Consider the following 19,168-nt stretch of genomic DNA (forward strand, 5'->3'; position numbering starts at 1 on the left):
TCCATGTATGTTCTTGGTTGAATTTTTCAGACACCATACTCATTCTCCTGACCCTGCAGAAGGAGCCCTAGGGTTCTACTGTGTGTGTGTGTGTGTGTGTGTGTGTGTGTGTGTGTGTGTGTGTGTGTGTGTGTGTGTGTGTGTGTGTGTGTGTGGGGGGGGGGGGGTGCTCTAGAAATAATAGACAAATGGAAGATCTTTTTGCATGCTCTTCCCAAAGGGTAGCCAGGGGGTTAGCACACACCGAGGCTCACAGTAGACTACACAGGGTCTACCTTGAGCTGTTCCGACCCATAGCCCTTAAAGCAGTCCCTAGAGGGTAGTTTTCAGGCTATCAGATCATTTGTGAATGGAGGCAAAAATGTCCCCAGGTGTCCAGAGAGGGCAGTATACCTTCCGAGCACAAGCAGATGCAGATGCCAAGTGCTGGAGCTCAGGCTTGGAACCCAGTGTCCCAGGGAGCTCCAAAGGGCAGCTGCACCCAGCAACTACAGCCAATAGGATGGAGCTTACAATAGGCAGATCACATTTAAATGCCCAGCCTCCTACCACTGAATGGAAGGGACAGAAATGGTGTCTGCCATGCAGTTCCATGAGGCTCAGGATATCTCACGTGCCAGGGGTACTGGGCACTCTGACTCTGTGACATTCAGAGCTCCATTATTTACCTTTGCATTAACCAAGACAATCCTTACAGGCCGATGTGCAGCCTTGGCCTTGGCAGGAGTACCGCATTCTATAATGGGGCTTACATGCTAAGTGTCAGGGGCTGGACATGCCTTCACATGTCTTGGCTCTGAGCCCTGAGACTGAACTGTAAAACTACATAGATAGACTCTAGGCAGGAATTCTTGGTCTCTCAGGTGAAAACTGACCACCATGAGGACTGCTGCCTGCGAAGAACCAGCAGGGAGAGACTTGGAGAAGCAAGGTACGTGAATACAGCCATGTAGCCAACCTAGGGTCTCCTGTGTAGATGCTCTGGGCCAGCCCAGGGGATGCTGACAGTACCACGATCCCCGGCTTCCTTCAGGGTGGCATCAATTCCCCTCCACATTCAGAGGCAACCCCACTGGGTCCTGTACCATGCTGAGCCAGCCCACCCTCAAGGGACAGATCCTTACCTTCTCTCCCTTGGTGCCCTTCAGACCTCGGATGCCATCTGCCCCCTGTGCAAGCAAAAAAAGAGAATGATCACAAACATGCACGGCCCAGGAGGGAACAGCTCCACGGGCAGTATGTGCCAGCCTTAGATGAGCCCTCATCCACCACACCGCCATCTCTGGAGGGAGAGGTATTTCCTGTTCTCTCATTGGTTGACAGGGACTCAAGTGACACCCCCCCACACACACACACTGTAATTAACTCCTACACTGTCCTCTGACTCCTCCTTCTGCACAAACATCCAAACTTTCCCCTGCCCCATTACTCAAAGGTCTGAGTTTGCCTTTCTAAAGGCCCAGAACCCTGCCAATAGTTCCCCACACCAACAGACCTGCCCCTCAATCCTGCAGCTAGGAAGAACTCAGTGCAAGCAGATGGGTTAAGATCTTGACTCCTTCTGTGGCCTCTGAGGATGTCCCAGATTTCTGCATGCCTCAGTTTCCTTATCCGGAAGTGGACAGACACAGACTCTAGCCTTATTTCTACTGTTGGAAAAAGATGATCTGAAAGGCCTCAGAGCAGTGGCCAGTGCTTACTAGATATCCAGTAGACAAAGGCTGTGCACAGTCTGTTTGTACCAATTCTGCATTATCATCAAAAGGTGTCATGGTGTTGCACCAACTAATGTCACAACAATGAGTGTGGCTGGCCTCAGCCCAGGGTGGACCACATCGAATCCCTGTTAGACACAGCTCTAAGGACACACGCCAAGCCCCTTTCTTCCATTCTCAATGGTCCCAGTCCCTCTGCTGACAGAGGTGAGATCATAAAATCTAGTAACAGCTTCACCATCCATGCCTTTTGACCTTGGGCTCCTGAGAGGGGTGACATTTACCAACATGGGCTCACTGTTGACTCCAGGAGCTGCCTCAAGCCACCTATGCATAGGACCCCAGAGGAGTCCCATGGCTCAGTTTCTTCACGATTAAGGCTGCAGCCTGGGCCTGAGCCACCTTCTAGACCCAGGTGCCACCAGCTGCCCTCTGCTGGCCAGAGGTCCACATAGGCTTGGTAGTTCTGAGGTTGGGACTGGGAAGAGCTTTAGAGTGGAGACATACAGACCCAGGAGCCAGGGCTGTGATCTGGGCTTTGACAGGAAGGTAGGAGCTACAAACCAGGTGCACAGGTACCATGAGATCTCAGCCACTGGAAGGAAGGAGGGCTTGGAGCAGGGATAGACAAGCTCATTGTTGACAACATCCCTACTCAGTATCCCACGAAGCATGGCTTAGAATGCAAAATGGAGGAGTAAGAGACAGCTACTGGACAGGGAGAATCCGGATAGCAGCTGGGTCACAGCGGTTCTCGCTCACTCGCTCCAACACCGAGTGAATGGATGTGGCTTGATGGCAGAGGTGCCAGCCCATTAGAACAGCAGCCCCTGGCCCTTTAAAGCAGCCGTAGAGGGAGTGGGCCCTGGGGAAGGGGTGCTGACTCTGTGGAGTCTGCTCTGTGCTAGCTCGAATCAATGGTAGGCAGCAAACTGAAAAGTGGAGAGGGGCCTAGAGCAGACATGGAGCTATCACAGCGTGTCCACTGAGAATCTGTGAGCAAGGCTTGCCATGTGTGCCCAAGTAACAGGAGTTTAAGAACATCTGATCCAACAGACCAGGAAGGCGCAGTGTGTCCTGTCTTGGGAGCAATGGTCTCTGAGCACTGTTCTTTTCCTGAGCTGCCTTCTGGATATCTAGACGTCTCCATAGAAGACGACCATGGATGGTCTGTTCAGGTGGTACCTAGACACCTCCCACCCACCCCCATCTCACTCTTCCGGGCATCTCTGTGGTAGAGAGAAACAGAAACAGAAGAACCCAGCGGAGATGAACTCTCAGGTCCAGCCCTGCTGACACAGACTTGCTCATGACCCACCTATCTAGGCAACTTAGTGAGATTCTTCCCCAAAACAAAGAGTAAAAGGAAGGGCTTTTGCTTGGTGGTAGAGAGCTCACGGGATATGGGCAAGCCCCACGTTTGCATCTTCGTGGGAAGGGAGGGGGTGAGAGGCTGCCTGCTCTTTCCACCTTATGAGGCTGCAGTGAGAAGAGCTGGGTTGTGAAGTAGAAAGCGGCCCTAACCAAAGGATGATCTAATTGCACTTCGACCTGGGGCTTCCAGCCCCTAGTGCAAAACCCTAGATCGTGGAATTTTTCTTACAGCAGATAAGCCATGACAGAACCCTATCTTTTGGAAGAAGCTTGGGTAGGAAATAATCAGATCTCTCTACCCGAATGGCGACAGCTCCCACACCTACCTTTGCTGTGCTCCGTGGGCCTGGCACTCATAAGGTGGCCAACACCACTTCAGTTCCCAAGAGCGCAAGGGGCGGGTCTTTCTCTTTCTCTTGTAAAAAAACCCGTCTTAGAGCTTGCTCTCCTCTCTGCTTCCAAGTCTAACTGCATCGCTCATGTTGTGAGTGAATTTTATCAGATAGATAGACAAGAGCATTCTCCATAAACATCTTAAAGTAAACACCTTTCGGCTTGCAGAGGAAGCCTTACGCAATTAGCCATGTATGGGAGCTGCCAACGGCTCGGGGTAGGCGACAGGAATTTATAAGATAAATACGTGTAGAGCTCCTATAATCAGCACTGCTGCTCAATTATCACCTGCATAGCCTTCGGGAAGCACTATGCTGGGGAAAGCATGCTTCAGGAGGAACCTGACCTGCCTGGGGCTGCCATCCTTGAGAGGTCGCTCTTGAAACTAACATGTCCGGGTTTCTGAAGCACAGGAACAAGGCCATTTTGGGTTCAAGTCTAGATAGGGGTACCACACTTGGAGGGACTGTGGACAGCCTCCAAACATTTAAGTTGTGGGTTCTCCACCCTCCACACCGTACACTTTGGGTCTGCATCAACGCTGGACAGAGAGAAAGCACCACAAAGTACATAGGTGGGGGCAGCGGCCTGGGTCACGTTTATATAAATTCTTCAAATTTAAGTCATTTTGTGGTGTGCCTGTGTGTATGTGGTGTACGTGCGCACACTCACAGAAGCAAGCCTGTGCTTCCCTTCCTGTTTGTTTGAAGGAAGGGGCTGGTATCTTTCTTTCCAGGGGCTGGGGTGGGGTAGGGGGAGAGCCTAGAGCTTTGAGATGCTGTGAAGTCCCTGTTACAGTGAAGGAAGAGACCCTGTCGATGCTCATCTTCTGCACAGGGATGTGCCTTCGCCCCAGGAACCTCGGAACTCAAGATTAAATCATGCAGCTCAGAGCAAACTCAGTTAGTGCTGAAGGGACAAAGGGGACCTTGCTCTCAATATTGCTCTGGTACTCTGTGTCCCACTTAACAAGGTTCCAGGAATTTCTACCAGCAGAAACACAATTGTAAACAAATGGACATCTCTCACCAACCAAGCCTCCTGGGGATTTGAGAGGATGTACAAGTATTTTCCCTATTCCAGCATGCCACTGGTTCAAAGGACTGTGTGGGCTTCCCCAGGCTGGCCATGCCCCTGTCTTGTGAGACCCACAACCTGTGAGATGCTCTAGAGGTCAGCCTGGTATGGTAAACACAAGACGGCGGCCAGCACAGTGCCCCTGCTTCTTCACAGGCTGACTAGGAGGTGACCCCTCGCCCTGTAGCAGTCTGTCCCGTAACTGGCAGGCAAGATCCTCCCTGCTCAGACATGCTGTCTGGGGTCCCAGCATGTGCATACTGAACTGGGGAGCTAGGCTACTCTAGAGTGTCTGGAGCAGGGCTTAACAAAGAGAAGCTGCCAGGAGCCAGTCAGGTCCATAATCCATCCCACCCTGACTTCCACGAAGACCCAGAGCTGCAGAGTCCCTCTTACCTTGACTCCTCGTGGACCTGGGTAGCCAATGGGACCCTGGGGGCCGGGAGGACCCTAAGATCAAAGTGAAAGAATATTAGCTACTTTCAGGTGTGAGTAGGGACCCCAGGGAGATGCAGGAGGCCCTGCCTGTGGTCCTCAGTGGTACTGATGCTGATGATGGATGGAGGAAGTGGGTGGTGCCTTCCAAAGAACAAAATTGTCTGTGGACAGTCAGATGCTGTGCCCAGCTTCAGGAGGCCAGGAGGAGAGGAGAGAGAGGGGTTGCCATGTAATATAAGGAAACACAGCACTAGGTCAGGAAAAGCAGGGTAGTTAAATAACATGTCTCCATCCTAGGGACCTTGAGGTGAGGCGGTTTTCAGCTGAGGGGAACAAGGGTATCCTGTCTAGGGAAATGACGACCTTCCATAGTCAAAAGCCATTCCCCATGACTGACTGAAACTTATAGCCCAGGCACTGCTCTTCCCCCACCCCATGCCCCACCCACCATCCTGGTTAGGAGGCCCTATACAGAGACTGACTGCTGAGGTAGGGTGCAGTAGGTGCCTACCTGGCCTCCTTTCTCTCCTGGAGGACCTTCTTTGCCAGGGTGCCCCTGTCACAAGAGAGAACGTCTTCATTAGTTAGCCACCTGCTCAGAAAGAGGCCTCCTGCCTTTACAGTATTTGTGTCTCTGCCCTCCCCAGATTTTATAAAGAACCTAACAAGTGAATCAGGACTCAAAGTTCCAATGGGGGAACCCAGTGACCTTGGAGGGAGACTGAGGCACCCACTGGTGGATTGTGGCTGCTGTTCTGGCCCTGAGGACAAGCTGGACCAACCCTGCCTTTCAGAAATAACAATCATGCTTGTGGTCGGTCCATGTGCCCTACACAAGCCTAAGGTACCAGAGGTTCTTGGTTGCAAGGATGAATGTAGGACACCCAGGAGAGGGTGTCCCACCACAGGGCTGCCTGTGCTCTTCTCAGTGCCCACCCACAACATGGGTCTGCTCCGGCATCAGGGTGGGTGGGCACTAGGAAACCAGATGCCCTCGCCTCAGCAAGCACCAAGCAGAGTGTGACAGACAGGAGCTGGGGCGCACCAGTGCCATGGCTGCCCAGATGCCTTAGATGGGTCTCAGCTGTGTGCTAGAAGGAAGCAACAGCAGTGGGGAGGCACAGGACTCATTTTGTAACCATGAGGCTGGGGAGAATAGAAGAAAATTTAACACTGACAAATCTTGCTGTGTAAGGCTAGGCTGCTGTTCTTGCTGTTAAGCTGTTGTTCTCTCTCTCTCTCTCTCTCTCTCTCTCTCTCTCTCTCTCTCTCTCCTCTCCCATGTATTTTCCAATATTTTACAGTTACTTTCATAATGGAAAAATAATAAAGCTTAAATTATTTGTATTTGATATTTTTCTGATTAAAAAAGTAATATATGTTCATTGTAGACAATTAGGAGAGCGGAAAAGGAAATTAAACTCCTCCACAGCCCACCATGCAGAGCCACGAGGCTGGTCGGGGGCACAGGCTTCCAATCCATATTTTCTGTGTGTGTGCATACAAAGTGGGCAGGTATAATATGATCTGGATTTAATATTGGATCATGAGCACTTTCTCCGAACCTTGGATAGACATTCACATTTTATTTTTACTGGCTCCATTTACCCATCATTCCGCTGTGAGCTGTGGGGAATTAATCACATTTCAGAGTACTAGGTATGACTTAAAACCTTCTCTCTCTCTGTGTCTCTCTGTCTCTCTGTCTCTCTCTCTGTCTCTGTTTGTTTGTCTCTCTGTCTCTCCCTCCTCTCTCTCTCTGTCTCTGTCTCTGTCTCTCTGTCTCTCTCTCTCTCTCTCTCCCTCTCTCTCTCTCTCTCTCTCTTTCTTCTCTCTCCCCTCTTCCTCCTCTCCTCTCCTCTCTCCCCTGTCCCCCTGCCCATCCATGTTGTTTATGGGCATGTGTATACATGTATGTGAGTGCATGTAGGGGCCAGAGCCTGGTATTGGGTGTCTTTCTAGACTGTTCCCCATTGTAACCTTTAAGATGGGATCTCACTGAACCTAAAACTCTACAGATGGGCTGGCTGTGAAGGCCCAGGGATCTGTCCGTCTTCTCTTTCACAGGCCTGCACTGCCATGCCCAGCCTCGATGCATGCTGGGCTAAGCACTTTCCTAACAGTGCCATCTTCCTGGTCTGTCAATCACTCTTTCTTCACAACCAAAACTAAAGGAATGCTGGAGCAAAACAGCCTCAGCACAAGCCTACCTCTTCAAGGTTTATCAACAGTAAGCTGCTTTTGTAAGGGAAGCCATTTATCTTCCCTCCCTTCCAAACACGGACAGCTGGATCTGTTTAGGGCCCCCCATGTCTTTCTGGCCCACCTGCTGTCTTTGGGCCCTGCACAGGCAGAAACCAGGCCTCTCCCACTGCACATTTTAAAGCTTCAGTATTGGACCCTGACAGAATGTGGAATCACCTAAGAGCCAACCCTAGGGTACACCTTTGAGGGAGCTTCTAGATTAGGCTAACTGAGGTAAAGACCCTTCCTAACTGTGGGGAGCACCATCCCATGGGCTGAGGTTCTGAACTGAATGAAAAGATCAAAGCGAGCAGAGCACCATGCTCTCTGCTTCCTGCTGATACAATGTTACCAGCTGCCCTGTCTGCAGCTGCCTGCCATGACTTCTCTGTTCTGATGGACGTACACCCTCAAACCGTGAGCCCCTCCTACCTTAAGCTGTTTTTGTTTGGTATTTTGTCACAATAGTAGGAAAAGTAACTGATAAAGCCAGGAACAGAGAAGAGAGTCTCCAGGCCAGGGGGTTCTGGTGCCGTACACACAAGATGTAAAAGGAGACCATACTCAGGGACCTGACCCTAAAGGGAAGGAGGCGTTCAGGGTGGTGAGAGGAATTCCAGGCCAGAACCAGAAAGGGTGTAGCTGCTCTCTCCTCCCTGCAGGAGCTATGTGACACACTGCCATCTGTGGGCATCACTTACAGGAAACTGGACACTCGGGAACCATGGTCCTGTGACCAGGAATGGCCAATGCGGATGGATGAAGCCATCTACAGGCCAGTTCCCAGACCTCCGTGTCTACTAGAAAATGTGTCATTGACACCCTGTGTGTGTGTGTGTGTGTGTGTGTGTGTGTGTGTGTGCGCGCGCGCGCGTGTGCGCGCGCGCAACACAAAATACATGACAATTAAAAAGACAGAATGGCACACTGGGAAATACCAGTCACTCAGCTCCCAAACTCCCTGGATGTCCACACAGAAATGGGAGTGACTACGCTTATTTGCTCAGGCCAACCGAAGACAATCTGGGGTCTGGGATTCACTGGCCCATGTGACCTTAGTGTGGAGTGGAGTTGATAGTGAACCAACCCTAGCACATTAGCACACGCGACATCCCAATTTAGTCTTTCTTTATACATTTGCATGTGAGTGTATGGTGTACATATGTGTATATGGGTGTATAGTGTATATTTACATGTACACACATGCACGTGTGCATGAGCACGTGGAGGCTTGAGGCTGATGTCAGGAGTCATCCGTGGTCACTGCTCCGGCTCATGCACAGACCCAGAGACTGGCAGCCAGCTTGCTGTGGTGAGTCCCGTCTCTGCGTCCCAAGGCTGGAATTGCACACCACGACCACCCAGCATTTACAGGGGGCCTGTAGATCTGAGCATTGGTCCTCCCATTTGTGCAGCAATCCCTTCATGCCCCTGAGGCATTTCCTCAGCACCCCCCATCTACCCCCTGCATTTACACTTTAATGGTGTTATTAAAATAATAAACGAAACTGTCGTAAATAATGAATGTATCTCATCTTGCCTTCTGAGATACATTCTTTGGGTTTCACTAAACACAAAAGAGCACACGAAGTGAGAGGGGGAGGGGAGAAATTGGAGGGACGAGTTTAATAATTTACTTTAAAAATACTTAAATTTAAAATTAAAAAAAAAACAAAAACTCTCAAACCAGAGGGCATCTTCAGGCAGAATGGCAGGTGTTGACAGGCGTGCGTGTGCTCGCAAACACACACACACACACACACACACACACACACACACACACACCCCCCTAACTGCTTCCTCTTCCCTGCTCCCCTTTTTCTGCACAGCCCCCCCACCCGCACCCCCCCAGGTTGGACCTGTCGTTCACTTGCTATTTCCAGGCACTGTCTAATCTGGCTCCCAGCTGTGCTCACTGCAGACTCATTGCCCCCCACCCAGCAGCCTCTCCCACCCCAAACTCAAATGTGTGAACACTAAAAATACCTCTGGCACACCCCGCCCTTCACTTCCCCCACCGGTGACAGGTGTGATGGCTTGGAGCCCAGCCCAGTATGCCTTGCAGTTTCAAACATGATGCTGAGTTCGGGGACTAATTTGCACACCCTAACAAGTAAGTAATGCCCCCTCTGTGTAGTCACATCCCCTCCGGGACAGGAACATGGTACGAAAGATTGTCCAGAATCCAGTCATCACTCAGCACAGAGACCAGAGCACATGATCTTCATCCACAGTGGCTCTGGGCAACCATGCTCCCAGGGCCCCTCTGGAGAGGAGATGAGCTTCCTGGAGAGAGAGGGACAGGGTGGGGGACACTACTCACCGGGGGTCCATCTGCGCCGGGCATTCCTGGGAGACCTGGTTTCCCCAAAGGACCCTAGTACAAACAAAACAGTTTGTGAGGGAACACTGGATGCTTATTCCTTTCCTGGGATGTCCAATCCTTCTCTATAGACCCCCAAAGTAAATATTCAGGATGTCACTCAGGATGCCTGCTGAGGTCCCTCCTCTCAGCATCCAGCTCTCTTTGAACTCAATGAGTCGCCTCCTCTACCAGAACCTTCAGTTCTGCTTTGGGAGCACCTCCACCCTCATCTTCTTCCTCCCTCTCATCCCCTGAGATGCTGCTGTCCTAGGAGCCTTCGGAGGCAGCTCCCAGCTTAGCACCTTCCTCAGGTTCCCGACAGACTCCCTCCCACGGCAGGCCAGGGCATCCACAGGGCCACCGAGCCACCACCTATGGCATTCTTAACAAGGTCCAGGTCTACTACAGCCTGGTTGTATTTCCATAAGCTCTCCCAGGATCTGGATGCCCTCAGAACCATCTCTGTAGAGCTTTGTGCTGGTCAAGACCTAGACATTTTACATTTCCTGAAATAACCCATGCCTGGGCTCTGCGATGCTGTTGAAAGGGCAAGTCCCAGGACCTGGTAAGTACTAGAAGTCTACGTGCCAAATTTACCAAAACTCAACAGAATAAGACACCCAATTTAATCTTCTGATAAATAGTGCCTTCTTCATACTCAACAGTGTGTGCTGGTTTGAGGATTGCTAAAACTGTCACCTCTACAGCAGATGGCGAGCAAATGGATGTATGAATCTATGGATCAACTAATGAGAAAGATTCAACGTCCACCCTGAGGCTGTATGCTTCATTCCCAGAGGCCTGAACTCCAGGCCCTTCTGGGAGGCACGGTGCACAGCCTTCTAGTGAAGGGCAGCCGGTCTCCCAGGCCTGCACAGAAGTATGGCCCATGAAGAAGGCAGCCTCTCTTCACACATCCATCTGGCCCACCTACCTTTTCTCCTGGAGGACCAATGGCACCCTGGGGACCGGGAAGACCCTAGGAAAAAAAACCAGCAGAGGAATGAGAGGACTGACCAGAGGCCCCTCCTTACCCTCCACCATCTTCCCACTGAACCCACCTTTCTGAGACACTTACCTGGGCACCAGGATTACCCTGCTGTCCTGGGGGCCCAGGCTCTCCCTGGGGACCCTACAAACAGAGACAAAGGCCCTGAGAAGAGATCTAGGAACCACACACCATTTTGGAGAAATCCCATTTCTACATTTTCATCTTTCCCTCCAGCTCTGAAATGTCCACCCGTAACCCCAGGAGTCGATTGTGGGAGCAGATTTCTGGAAAGGAGATATGCCGGCCTTCAGTGGCAGATCCAAAGGGCATGTGGACTTGCACCTAGCACCCTGGTGTCCATCAAGGCAGAAAGTGTGACAGGAGCTGAGCGGGCAATACTCTATTGGTAGAAATGTGCGCCCTTGAAATAGATACAGAGCTAACAGACTCATCTGGTGGAGCTGACCTCCGACTCCTGGCTGAACTGGTGCTGGCATGACGCTTTGCCACCAGAGGGCAGCACCAAGCCGTGGGCCAGAGGCTAAGATGCCCACTCTCCCACCCCAATTTCCAGCTGATGCAGACTTCTACAGTCAGGCATGGACTGTGCCCACAGACCATCATCAAAGCCAGGTCATGTGACCCCTGGGACTCACCACATTTCCTTTGGGGCCAGGCTGGCCATCCATACCCGTCACACCCTGCAGGAGAGTTATAAAGAAAAGGTATGTTCAGCACACAACAAGCAAACCCACTCTGCATGTTTGCACATAGGCCCTAGGTAGTCTCTGGGGAAAGGGCAGACTCAATGGTCCACCACTCACAGCTGAGGCTACTAACCCTTCACAATAAGGTAGCGGAGGCGGAGGCACTGGACCCCAGCACCCTCAGAATGAGCAGACCCTGAGTTCTAGAAAAATCTCCTAGAGAGGCTGAAGAGGGCAAAGCCAATCTCACCGACCGAAAACAGATCCCCAGTCGAAACCATGAGCTTCTTCCTCCTTCCCAAAACCACCCCCCCCAAAGATGCTGGAAGGCCTCTTAAGCAGAGGGACAGTGCGGCATCCCGAGGCATTACTTAGGGCATAAAAACAACAGCAACAACAACAACAGCACAGCAGGTGCTGAGTGCCAGAACGGGGGTAGAGAAGTCTAAAGGGGCAGCAAGGCCAGCTGCCTTAGTCCTGTGCATTTTCTGGTTCCTCACATATGAGCATGAATGACCCCCAGCCCCTCACACCTACAGCCGGTGCACACTAAGCTCAGCATGGCCCCAAGGCCCCAATGTAGCTAGCTGGGCCAGAGGGTTTCTGGGGCTATAGTGTGCACACACATACCAAGAGGTGACAGAACTTACAGGAGGTCCAGGCGGGCCAGGGGGGCCTTTTGGCCCAAGCAGACCTCGTGGTCCCTGCAAGAAGAGAAGATGAGGAAGGATGGATCCCGGCTTGGGGCGTGGCCTGCTCGTCTGCCCTGTACAGCCCAGACCCAGTACCCTGTGCCCCACTAGAGCTCAGCTGGTGACTCCAGACTCCTCCTCCTCTCTACTGGACAGACACTGTGACTCAGAAGCAAGTCACTCCTAGTATGGAGGGGCCTGGCTGGGTACCAGGGATGTCCTCAGGGAAGGGGTCTTTTCTGCCCGTCCCTGATACTCAGGAAGGTGAGCACAAAATCTCTCCATTGAAAACTCGTGAAGTTACATTGTACTGCTGGGTCCTGTGTTTATTATTGAGTATTTCTTCACTCTCCCCGGTGACACACAGTGTTGTCATTTCTGGGATGACAGAATTCAAGGGAGTAGGGAACAGGCTCAGAAGACAGCAGGCTTTTTAGGGGACAGCTACTTGGGAGAGCCACAATCTTTCTTCCCTTCCTCTGGGAATTGAAGGGCTGTGCCCAATGCCTGTATCCTACACAGAAGGCCTAGCCTGAGGCACAACTGAAGTGTGGGGTGGGCGGGGCTCTAGGGGAATGGTCCACCTTGAAAATTAAAGGTTTTACTCAAGGCACAAGGATCTCAACTGTCCTTGATTTTGACAGAACCTTTCAGATGGGTGGAAAAACAAACAAAACAAAGAAAGCCCAACCAAGCCTCGTGTTCTCTGTGTCTTAAATGCTTCCTTTGTTATTTTAACAGTCTTACGTTTGTGAGATAACCCAGAAGGCACCACTTAGATGTGTGTTAAGGAGAACAAGGCTGACAGATCCTCCTCAGTGGCTAATCAGACACTGAGGGTATAATTTCATCCCAAATGAACCTGAGCGCGCCAACCCATGCTCTGCCCTGCGCGGTGTTTAAGGCGTAGCTCATCAATTAGCTTCACCAGATACAAACGGCCGCCTGACTTGGATAACGAAGGTAGGTTTCTGAGCATCAGTAAATGAAGGATAATTAATGTCCTCTTGCCCTTGTGGAAATCTGCTTTAAGCCTAAATACAAGTTGGCTGGTAGAAGACAGCTTTTCCTGCAGTGGGCTGGGCACTACCCTGTAGGGTGCAATTGCCAGATGTGTGCAAACTTGGACCTATTCAGTCTCCTCAACTGTCCCAGCACCCACTATGGCTGCTGACTGGATGTCTGCCATGGTGCCTGGGACACCTATCACAATGCCCTCGATGCCCACTATGTCCCTGCTATGTATGATTCTTGCCGAACGCCCACTATATTGTCTTCCTGTCTACTCTGACACACTTGGGTATCCACCATGGACTCTGCATAATTCCGCTGGAGTTATGCTGCCCCTGGGGCATTTGCAACAGCTCTACGGCACCCACCTTCCTCCTGTAGAAAGGGTCAGTATACATTCCCCAGAGTTGTCCAGCCCCTCGTGTCCTCCCTCTTTTCTTTCCTGGACGAATGTCACTTGCCTCTTTCCCCACACCAAGCTCTCTAACCTACTCCATATCTACCAACTTGTGACTGTGGAGCTGAGGCCCAGACTCCCATCGGTCAGTGACTTACAGGCTCCCCAGGCAGCCCCCTGGGCCCAACTTCTCCATCGTCACCCTAGGGAGAAAGAAAAAATGTTTAGGGATAAGCATTGAGACCTAGGTACCCAGAGACCTGGGTATCCCCCCGCCACACACACACACACACACACACACACACACACACACACACACAGCCCACAGGCAGGGTTCTGCTGCTCCTCAGGTAATACACTAATCGGTTAATGCAGGGTCCATTGGAGAGACCCCTGTCCTAATTCTGGAGCTGCAAGACTGCAGCTGCTGCGGGGAACAGTGAGACTTGGAAGCAGGTCCTGCTTCCCAGTTACAACTGCAGCAAGGGCAGTTAGGCAGACACTGAGTTCAAGCCTAGCCACCCTTGTTAGTAACAGAAACTGAGAAACAGAGCATCAGGAGAGAGGCAGAGGAGCCCCCAGACAGGCTTCAGCTAGCTCAGGGTCTGCCAGGGTCCAGACCATCCAGGTCAAGCTGACTCCAGATGGGATGGCTGCTGATTCGCTGGGTCACACCTGGGGCTGCTAGCCAGGACGCTGCCTCCTACCACCCAGCTCTCCTGCCTTCCTCAAATACAAAGACATGTATGCTCACATACCACCTGCCGGCATACATGCGCATGTGTGCCTACGTTCAATAACATAATATGCATATGCACACATATATGCACACACATGTACATACATGCGCACACCTAGGAGCACACTTTTGCATACACAGTAGTGAACATGTATGCACATGCTGTGAGTGCACATATGTACACAAAGGTATACAGGTGCACACGAATGTATGCATATGAAACCCAGCATGAATCAGGAGGGCGGGGCATCGAAAAGTACCCCTCTCCTTCCTTGGCTTGCAGCTGATTAGGCCAAGGTCCAGATAGGGAAACTTCCCTGACAAAGTCCAAAACCCAGAGAGGATGGCATTTCTACTTTCCTGGGGTTCGTGAGCTCCCAACAACAGTGCAAGGAGCCCCTAAATCCTATCATGCATTCTCTGTCATGCACATGTGTGTTGTGGCCTGTGAGCTCAGCCTCCAGCCGCTGAGGATACTGGGAATGGACCCTGAGGAGTCCTCTGGGCACAGAGGCCCAGGATAAGAAGCCTGACTGCAGCCCTTCCCTTCCCCCTCTGTTCCTATATTCAGTTACTTCACCAGTGACTTCCCCCATCCCTCCACCCGCTGCCCTCCCTGAGCCCTTGCTTCTCCACCTGACACCTCATTTAGATGAGATCAGCAGAGCCGCTGAGCTCATTAAGCCTCTGGCATCTCCCGTCCACGGGATCCGGGACACCTGCCTCCTGTAGTTAGAGGCTTCCTTCCTGAGACCCATGACAGTTTGACCCTCATCGGCAAGAAGGATAAAGTAAAATGAATGCCTGCGCCTTGCTTCAATCTCAGAAGCACACAGTCACCTGCCTAGGCCAACACGTTTTCTTTCTTTTCCCGGCACCCCCATGGACCCTGCCGGGCCTGCACTCAGAGTTTTCCAGTGTAAACTCAGAGAAAGGATGCTGAGAGATACGTACCCTTTCTCCATCATCTCCTGGGAGTCCCGGCGGGCCAGAAGGACCAGGGTCACCCTAGCAAATCAACCAGGATCAGTGTTAACCACTGCAGAGCAGATTCTCCACAGCTGTCCCAACCCCTTTTTTCTGTCCTCTTAATTCTAACCCTGAATACCCTCGGTCTTCAGGCTAGTTCCCCTGGGAGAAGGGCATATGCTGAGTGCTCAGTCTAGTGGCTAGCCAAGAGCCTTACTCTCAAGTCCCATCTGGATACCTTGCCCATGGCAGAATCACCAGACTGAGCGCCTAGCAGGCTTCGTTGGAACCACAGACAGGCAGGCACAGTGGGCATTCAGTGTGAGGGAGGGCACCACAGAAAGGACCACCCTAGACCAAGAATCCCTGAGGGTCAGGGCTGATTTCACTTCAGGCAAACCTGCAATTCCCAGTCTTGCCTGTAGCAGGCGCTCAATGTGTACCCTCCCAACCACCCCACCACTGGTGACTGTGAGCTTGTTTTCGTGTAATTACGAGAGAACAGAAGTGATAGCTGTGGTGAGTTCTAGCCGACACTATTCAGTGTACACAGAGCACAGATTTTTTTCACTGTAAGACCCATATCTGCATACTTTATGCCCATGTTCCTGTATGTGCATATGTTTTTGTCCACATTTAAGCATGATTGTATTGTTTCACGTGTGTGTGTGTGTGTGTGTGTGTGTGTGTATATTACCTGCAGGTATTATACATGCATGTATGCTCATGTCTGTATGTGACTGGGTAAGTATGAAAGTCTGTGCCCATGTGTATCAGTTTGCATACACATGTGCTCCTGTGTGTGTGTGTGTGTATGTGTGTGAGCACATGGTGTCTATGACCCTATGTCTGTGTGTACCTGTATGTGTATGTGCTTATGAATGTGTGCACATGTATCTGAGTCCTAAGTGATTATGCTTGCTATATATGCCTACATATTTCTGTGCATACACATGCATGCCTGTGAATATGTGTATATGTGTATGCACGTGTGTGGCCATGAATGTGTATACATTCATATGTGTATGGATGAATATATGTCCTTGTGCCCTTGTGTGCATGCCTGCTAAGATATATGTGTACACGTGTATACACATATACATGTGTGCCTGGATGTCTCCAAAATGATAAACTTGACAAATAAACCCATTTTAAGGTAAAGCAGGCAAGAGAGGAACCACTCCCAGCTAGAGGTGAGAAAGGCGGTCAGGCACCAAGATGGCCCAACCCCAGCCGTCCTTAGCAGCGTTCCTGGGGCCACAGTCTCAGTGCCCTGACTCTAAGCTTGCTGTTTGGATTTCTCACGAATGTGAAGCCTCCTTTAGGTAAAAAGTGGCTTCTAGAAAATTCTAAAACAAGTTCTAGCACGTTTCCCTCACTTTTCTGTCCCCTGTGACACCCTGGGGTGAGGTGCTTGCTGGCATGCTCGTAAGCTCGGGTAGGAAATCCAACTTCTCCTGACTAGATCTCCATCAAGAGACTCTATTCAAGTGTTCAATTCTAGGAGCAGCCAGAGCACTTCACACAGAGACACTGTGAAGTAGAGAAACCTGGTCCCATTTCAGGAATCTGAGACCGTCGGAAGGAAAAGACCCTCCCCAAATCCCACAGCAAATACTCACTCTATGGCCTTTCTCTCCCGGCAACCCAGCCAGACCATCAAAGCCACGGTCACCCTGCAAGGACAAGAGAGCTGCATCAAACAACCCACACCCAGCAGGGCCTAGTGCTATCCTTAACTCAGCCCCCTGGACCCAGGGCCCTCTCATGGCCCTGCACAGCCCTCCTGCCTCAGGCCACTGTGGAGTCTGTATATGCTACCTCCTCTCCCCAAGCAAAGCAGAGGTTAGGAAGGGAGGAGCAGTGTTGTCCCCAAGGCAAAGGCCTGGGCATCCTTGGGAACGTAGACACACGGTTAATCAGTGGCTTCTGTAAAGTCAGCATGGGTTCATTTGCTGAGTCTCCCCCTGCAGGGACATCCTCATGGACCTGATGGCTGCAGCCTCATGTCCTGAGGACTGTCACACACCAGTACTCAACTCACTGATGGAGACCCCAGCATCGTTACCTGCAGGGACCCTGGCTCCTGCCTCCCAGACTTATGGAGCCCAGTGTCAACACCCATCATGTGGGCGTTCAACCCAGGTAGGATGAAATCGGAGTAGGGGTTTTTCATGACTTTTTGTTAAGAGATCACAGACTGCTTGGCAGGACAGTAAGATTCTCCTATCATCCCCAGCCTTCTCTGTTCATTAGCTTGGGAGTCGCAGGAAGTGAGACTATGGAACGAGGGGACCCAGCACAGATGCACTGAACGGTGACAGTTCCTGGTGACTAAGGCATGTGGGAGAGAGTTCATACCGGGTCGTGGGAAGAGGGATGAACCCAGGATCCACAGCGCCAGGGGGAAAACAGCTGTCACATGTCTATATGAGTCCTATGCATGCATGGAAGCCCCCTGCTCACACACAGATTGTGTCTCCTCACTCCCACAAGGCCTGAGTCCCGACTTCCCAAGGCAGGGCAGGAAAACTCACGTCCCGTAGCCCTGAGATCGTCTGGCCGCCCAAGCACCAAGGGTGTGGCCTGCTTACTTGCACACTCCCAACGGGTTCTCCCTGGACCTACCCCGCTGCGTTCTCTGCCCACATGAACAAGGGCACCTGCCCCTTTAAGGAGACTGAATCTCACCTGTGCAAGTCACCTGTCAAATCCATCATCTCAACACATACCAGAGGGGGCTCATCAGAGTGAGTAAGCGCCCCCTGCAGGCACACTCATCAAACATGATGGTAATGTCATCAGCATGACATCAGGGATGGTGGTGGATGTATGGGTGTGGGTGACAGCCTACCTTGGGGCCTGTTTGTCCAGGCATGCCTCTGGCACCATCACTCCCAGCACGGCCCTGGAACAGAGGAGACACGCAGATCAAATGGAAGAAAAGGCAGCCCACCACATCCTTTGGGAGCAGCTTCCCAGTAAAGCAAGCAGAGAGAGAGAGAGAGGACCACGGAAAGCATTCCAGTCAAGGGTGATTGTCCGGTGTCACCACACTGGACAGGAGACCCAGATCCAACATCCCAAAGGCTATGCCACACACTGGCAAATAAGAGTGTAGCGTTGGTCTCCCTGATGCTGCCTGCCCTAGGCTTGTAAAGGATGATGGAATTTGGAAGATCTGGTGCACAGAGCTTGCTTTTCTGGCTTCAGTGACATGTTGCTGACAACCATGGAGACTCTCAGTCCTTTTCTAACGCTGGGAAGAAAATTAAAGACCAAAGATGCACGGCAGAGATAAAGGCCTCTCTCAGTCTACCTAAGCAAGTATGAGACCAGTCCAGAGGGTGTGTATCTCACTCAGACAATACATCCACCTAGAGGCAGGGTCTGCACTGTGTGGACAGCTGGCCACCCATCTTTGTCCACTCTCACACTTGCTTCCCAGTCATGGAAAACATTCGAGGGCAAACCCAGGGTACCCAGTTGATTGCCATGGGACTGAAGGTCCCAAGCAGAGACCTTCAGAGTCTGCTATAAAGGCTATAGTCACCATGAGAAGGGGAACAAGGGGACAGAAACCTGCCAAACCCCTGCTCACTCTCGAGGCACACCGGCCTTTTCTTTCCTATCTCCTGTAGAGGCCTTATCATGGTTGTAGCCCATGGGTTTCTGGTCAGGCACAGAGGCTGTGTGGACAGTGGTAGGTTTGGTCTCCATGTGCAACACATGAGGTCTGTTTGTGGGAAGAGGTCAGGTCAATTAAGACTTTCCTAGTCTTGCTGGTCGGTGTGTGGTCATTCCTTTTCAATAGGGTAGCATATCTTATAGCAGCTGTGTGCCTAAGGAAACCAGACGGACCCATCCGAGAGGACAGCGTTCTCAACAGGAAATCCCAAGAGACCAGTGAGCTGAAGAAAGACCTGTGCAGAACCAAGATAGCCATTTCTGGACAGGAGGCATGGGTTGTCCCCAAAGACAAGGCCCACTATCAAAAATCAACAATGTGGATCCAGCTCCTGCTGTGACCTGTCTGGAAGATGGCTTTAGGGACAG

The 19,168-nt window shown here is 51.4% G+C and overlaps 1 protein-coding gene across 2 annotated transcripts in view; it reads right to left on the minus strand.

The window, feature by feature from the left end:
* Col5a1 (collagen type V alpha 1 chain) overlaps positions 1-19,168 on the minus strand; it is a 150,466-nt gene that overhangs the window by 52,699 nt on the left and 78,599 nt on the right. For both annotated transcript variants that reach the window (XM_032902980.1, XM_032902979.1), the window contains exons 17-28: positions 17,967-18,020; positions 16,735-16,788; positions 15,098-15,151; positions 13,563-13,607; positions 11,955-12,008; positions 11,254-11,298; positions 10,685-10,738; positions 10,541-10,585; positions 9,565-9,618; positions 5,509-5,553; positions 4,956-5,009; positions 1,125-1,169 (exon numbers count right to left, since the gene is read on the minus strand). In XM_032902980.1, the coding sequence (XP_032758871.1) occupies positions 1,125-1,169; positions 4,956-5,009; positions 5,509-5,553; positions 9,565-9,618; positions 10,541-10,585; positions 10,685-10,738; positions 11,254-11,298; positions 11,955-12,008; positions 13,563-13,607; positions 15,098-15,151; positions 16,735-16,788; positions 17,967-18,020 (603 nt within the window). The remainder of the gene's footprint in view (positions 1-1,124; positions 1,170-4,955; positions 5,010-5,508; positions 5,554-9,564; positions 9,619-10,540; positions 10,586-10,684; positions 10,739-11,253; positions 11,299-11,954; positions 12,009-13,562; positions 13,608-15,097; positions 15,152-16,734; positions 16,789-17,966; positions 18,021-19,168) is intronic.

This window comes from Rattus rattus, chromosome 5 (genome assembly GCF_011064425.1).
Source record: "Rattus rattus isolate New Zealand chromosome 5, Rrattus_CSIRO_v1, whole genome shotgun sequence".
Classification (NCBI taxonomy): domain Eukaryota; kingdom Metazoa; phylum Chordata; class Mammalia; order Rodentia; family Muridae; genus Rattus; species Rattus rattus.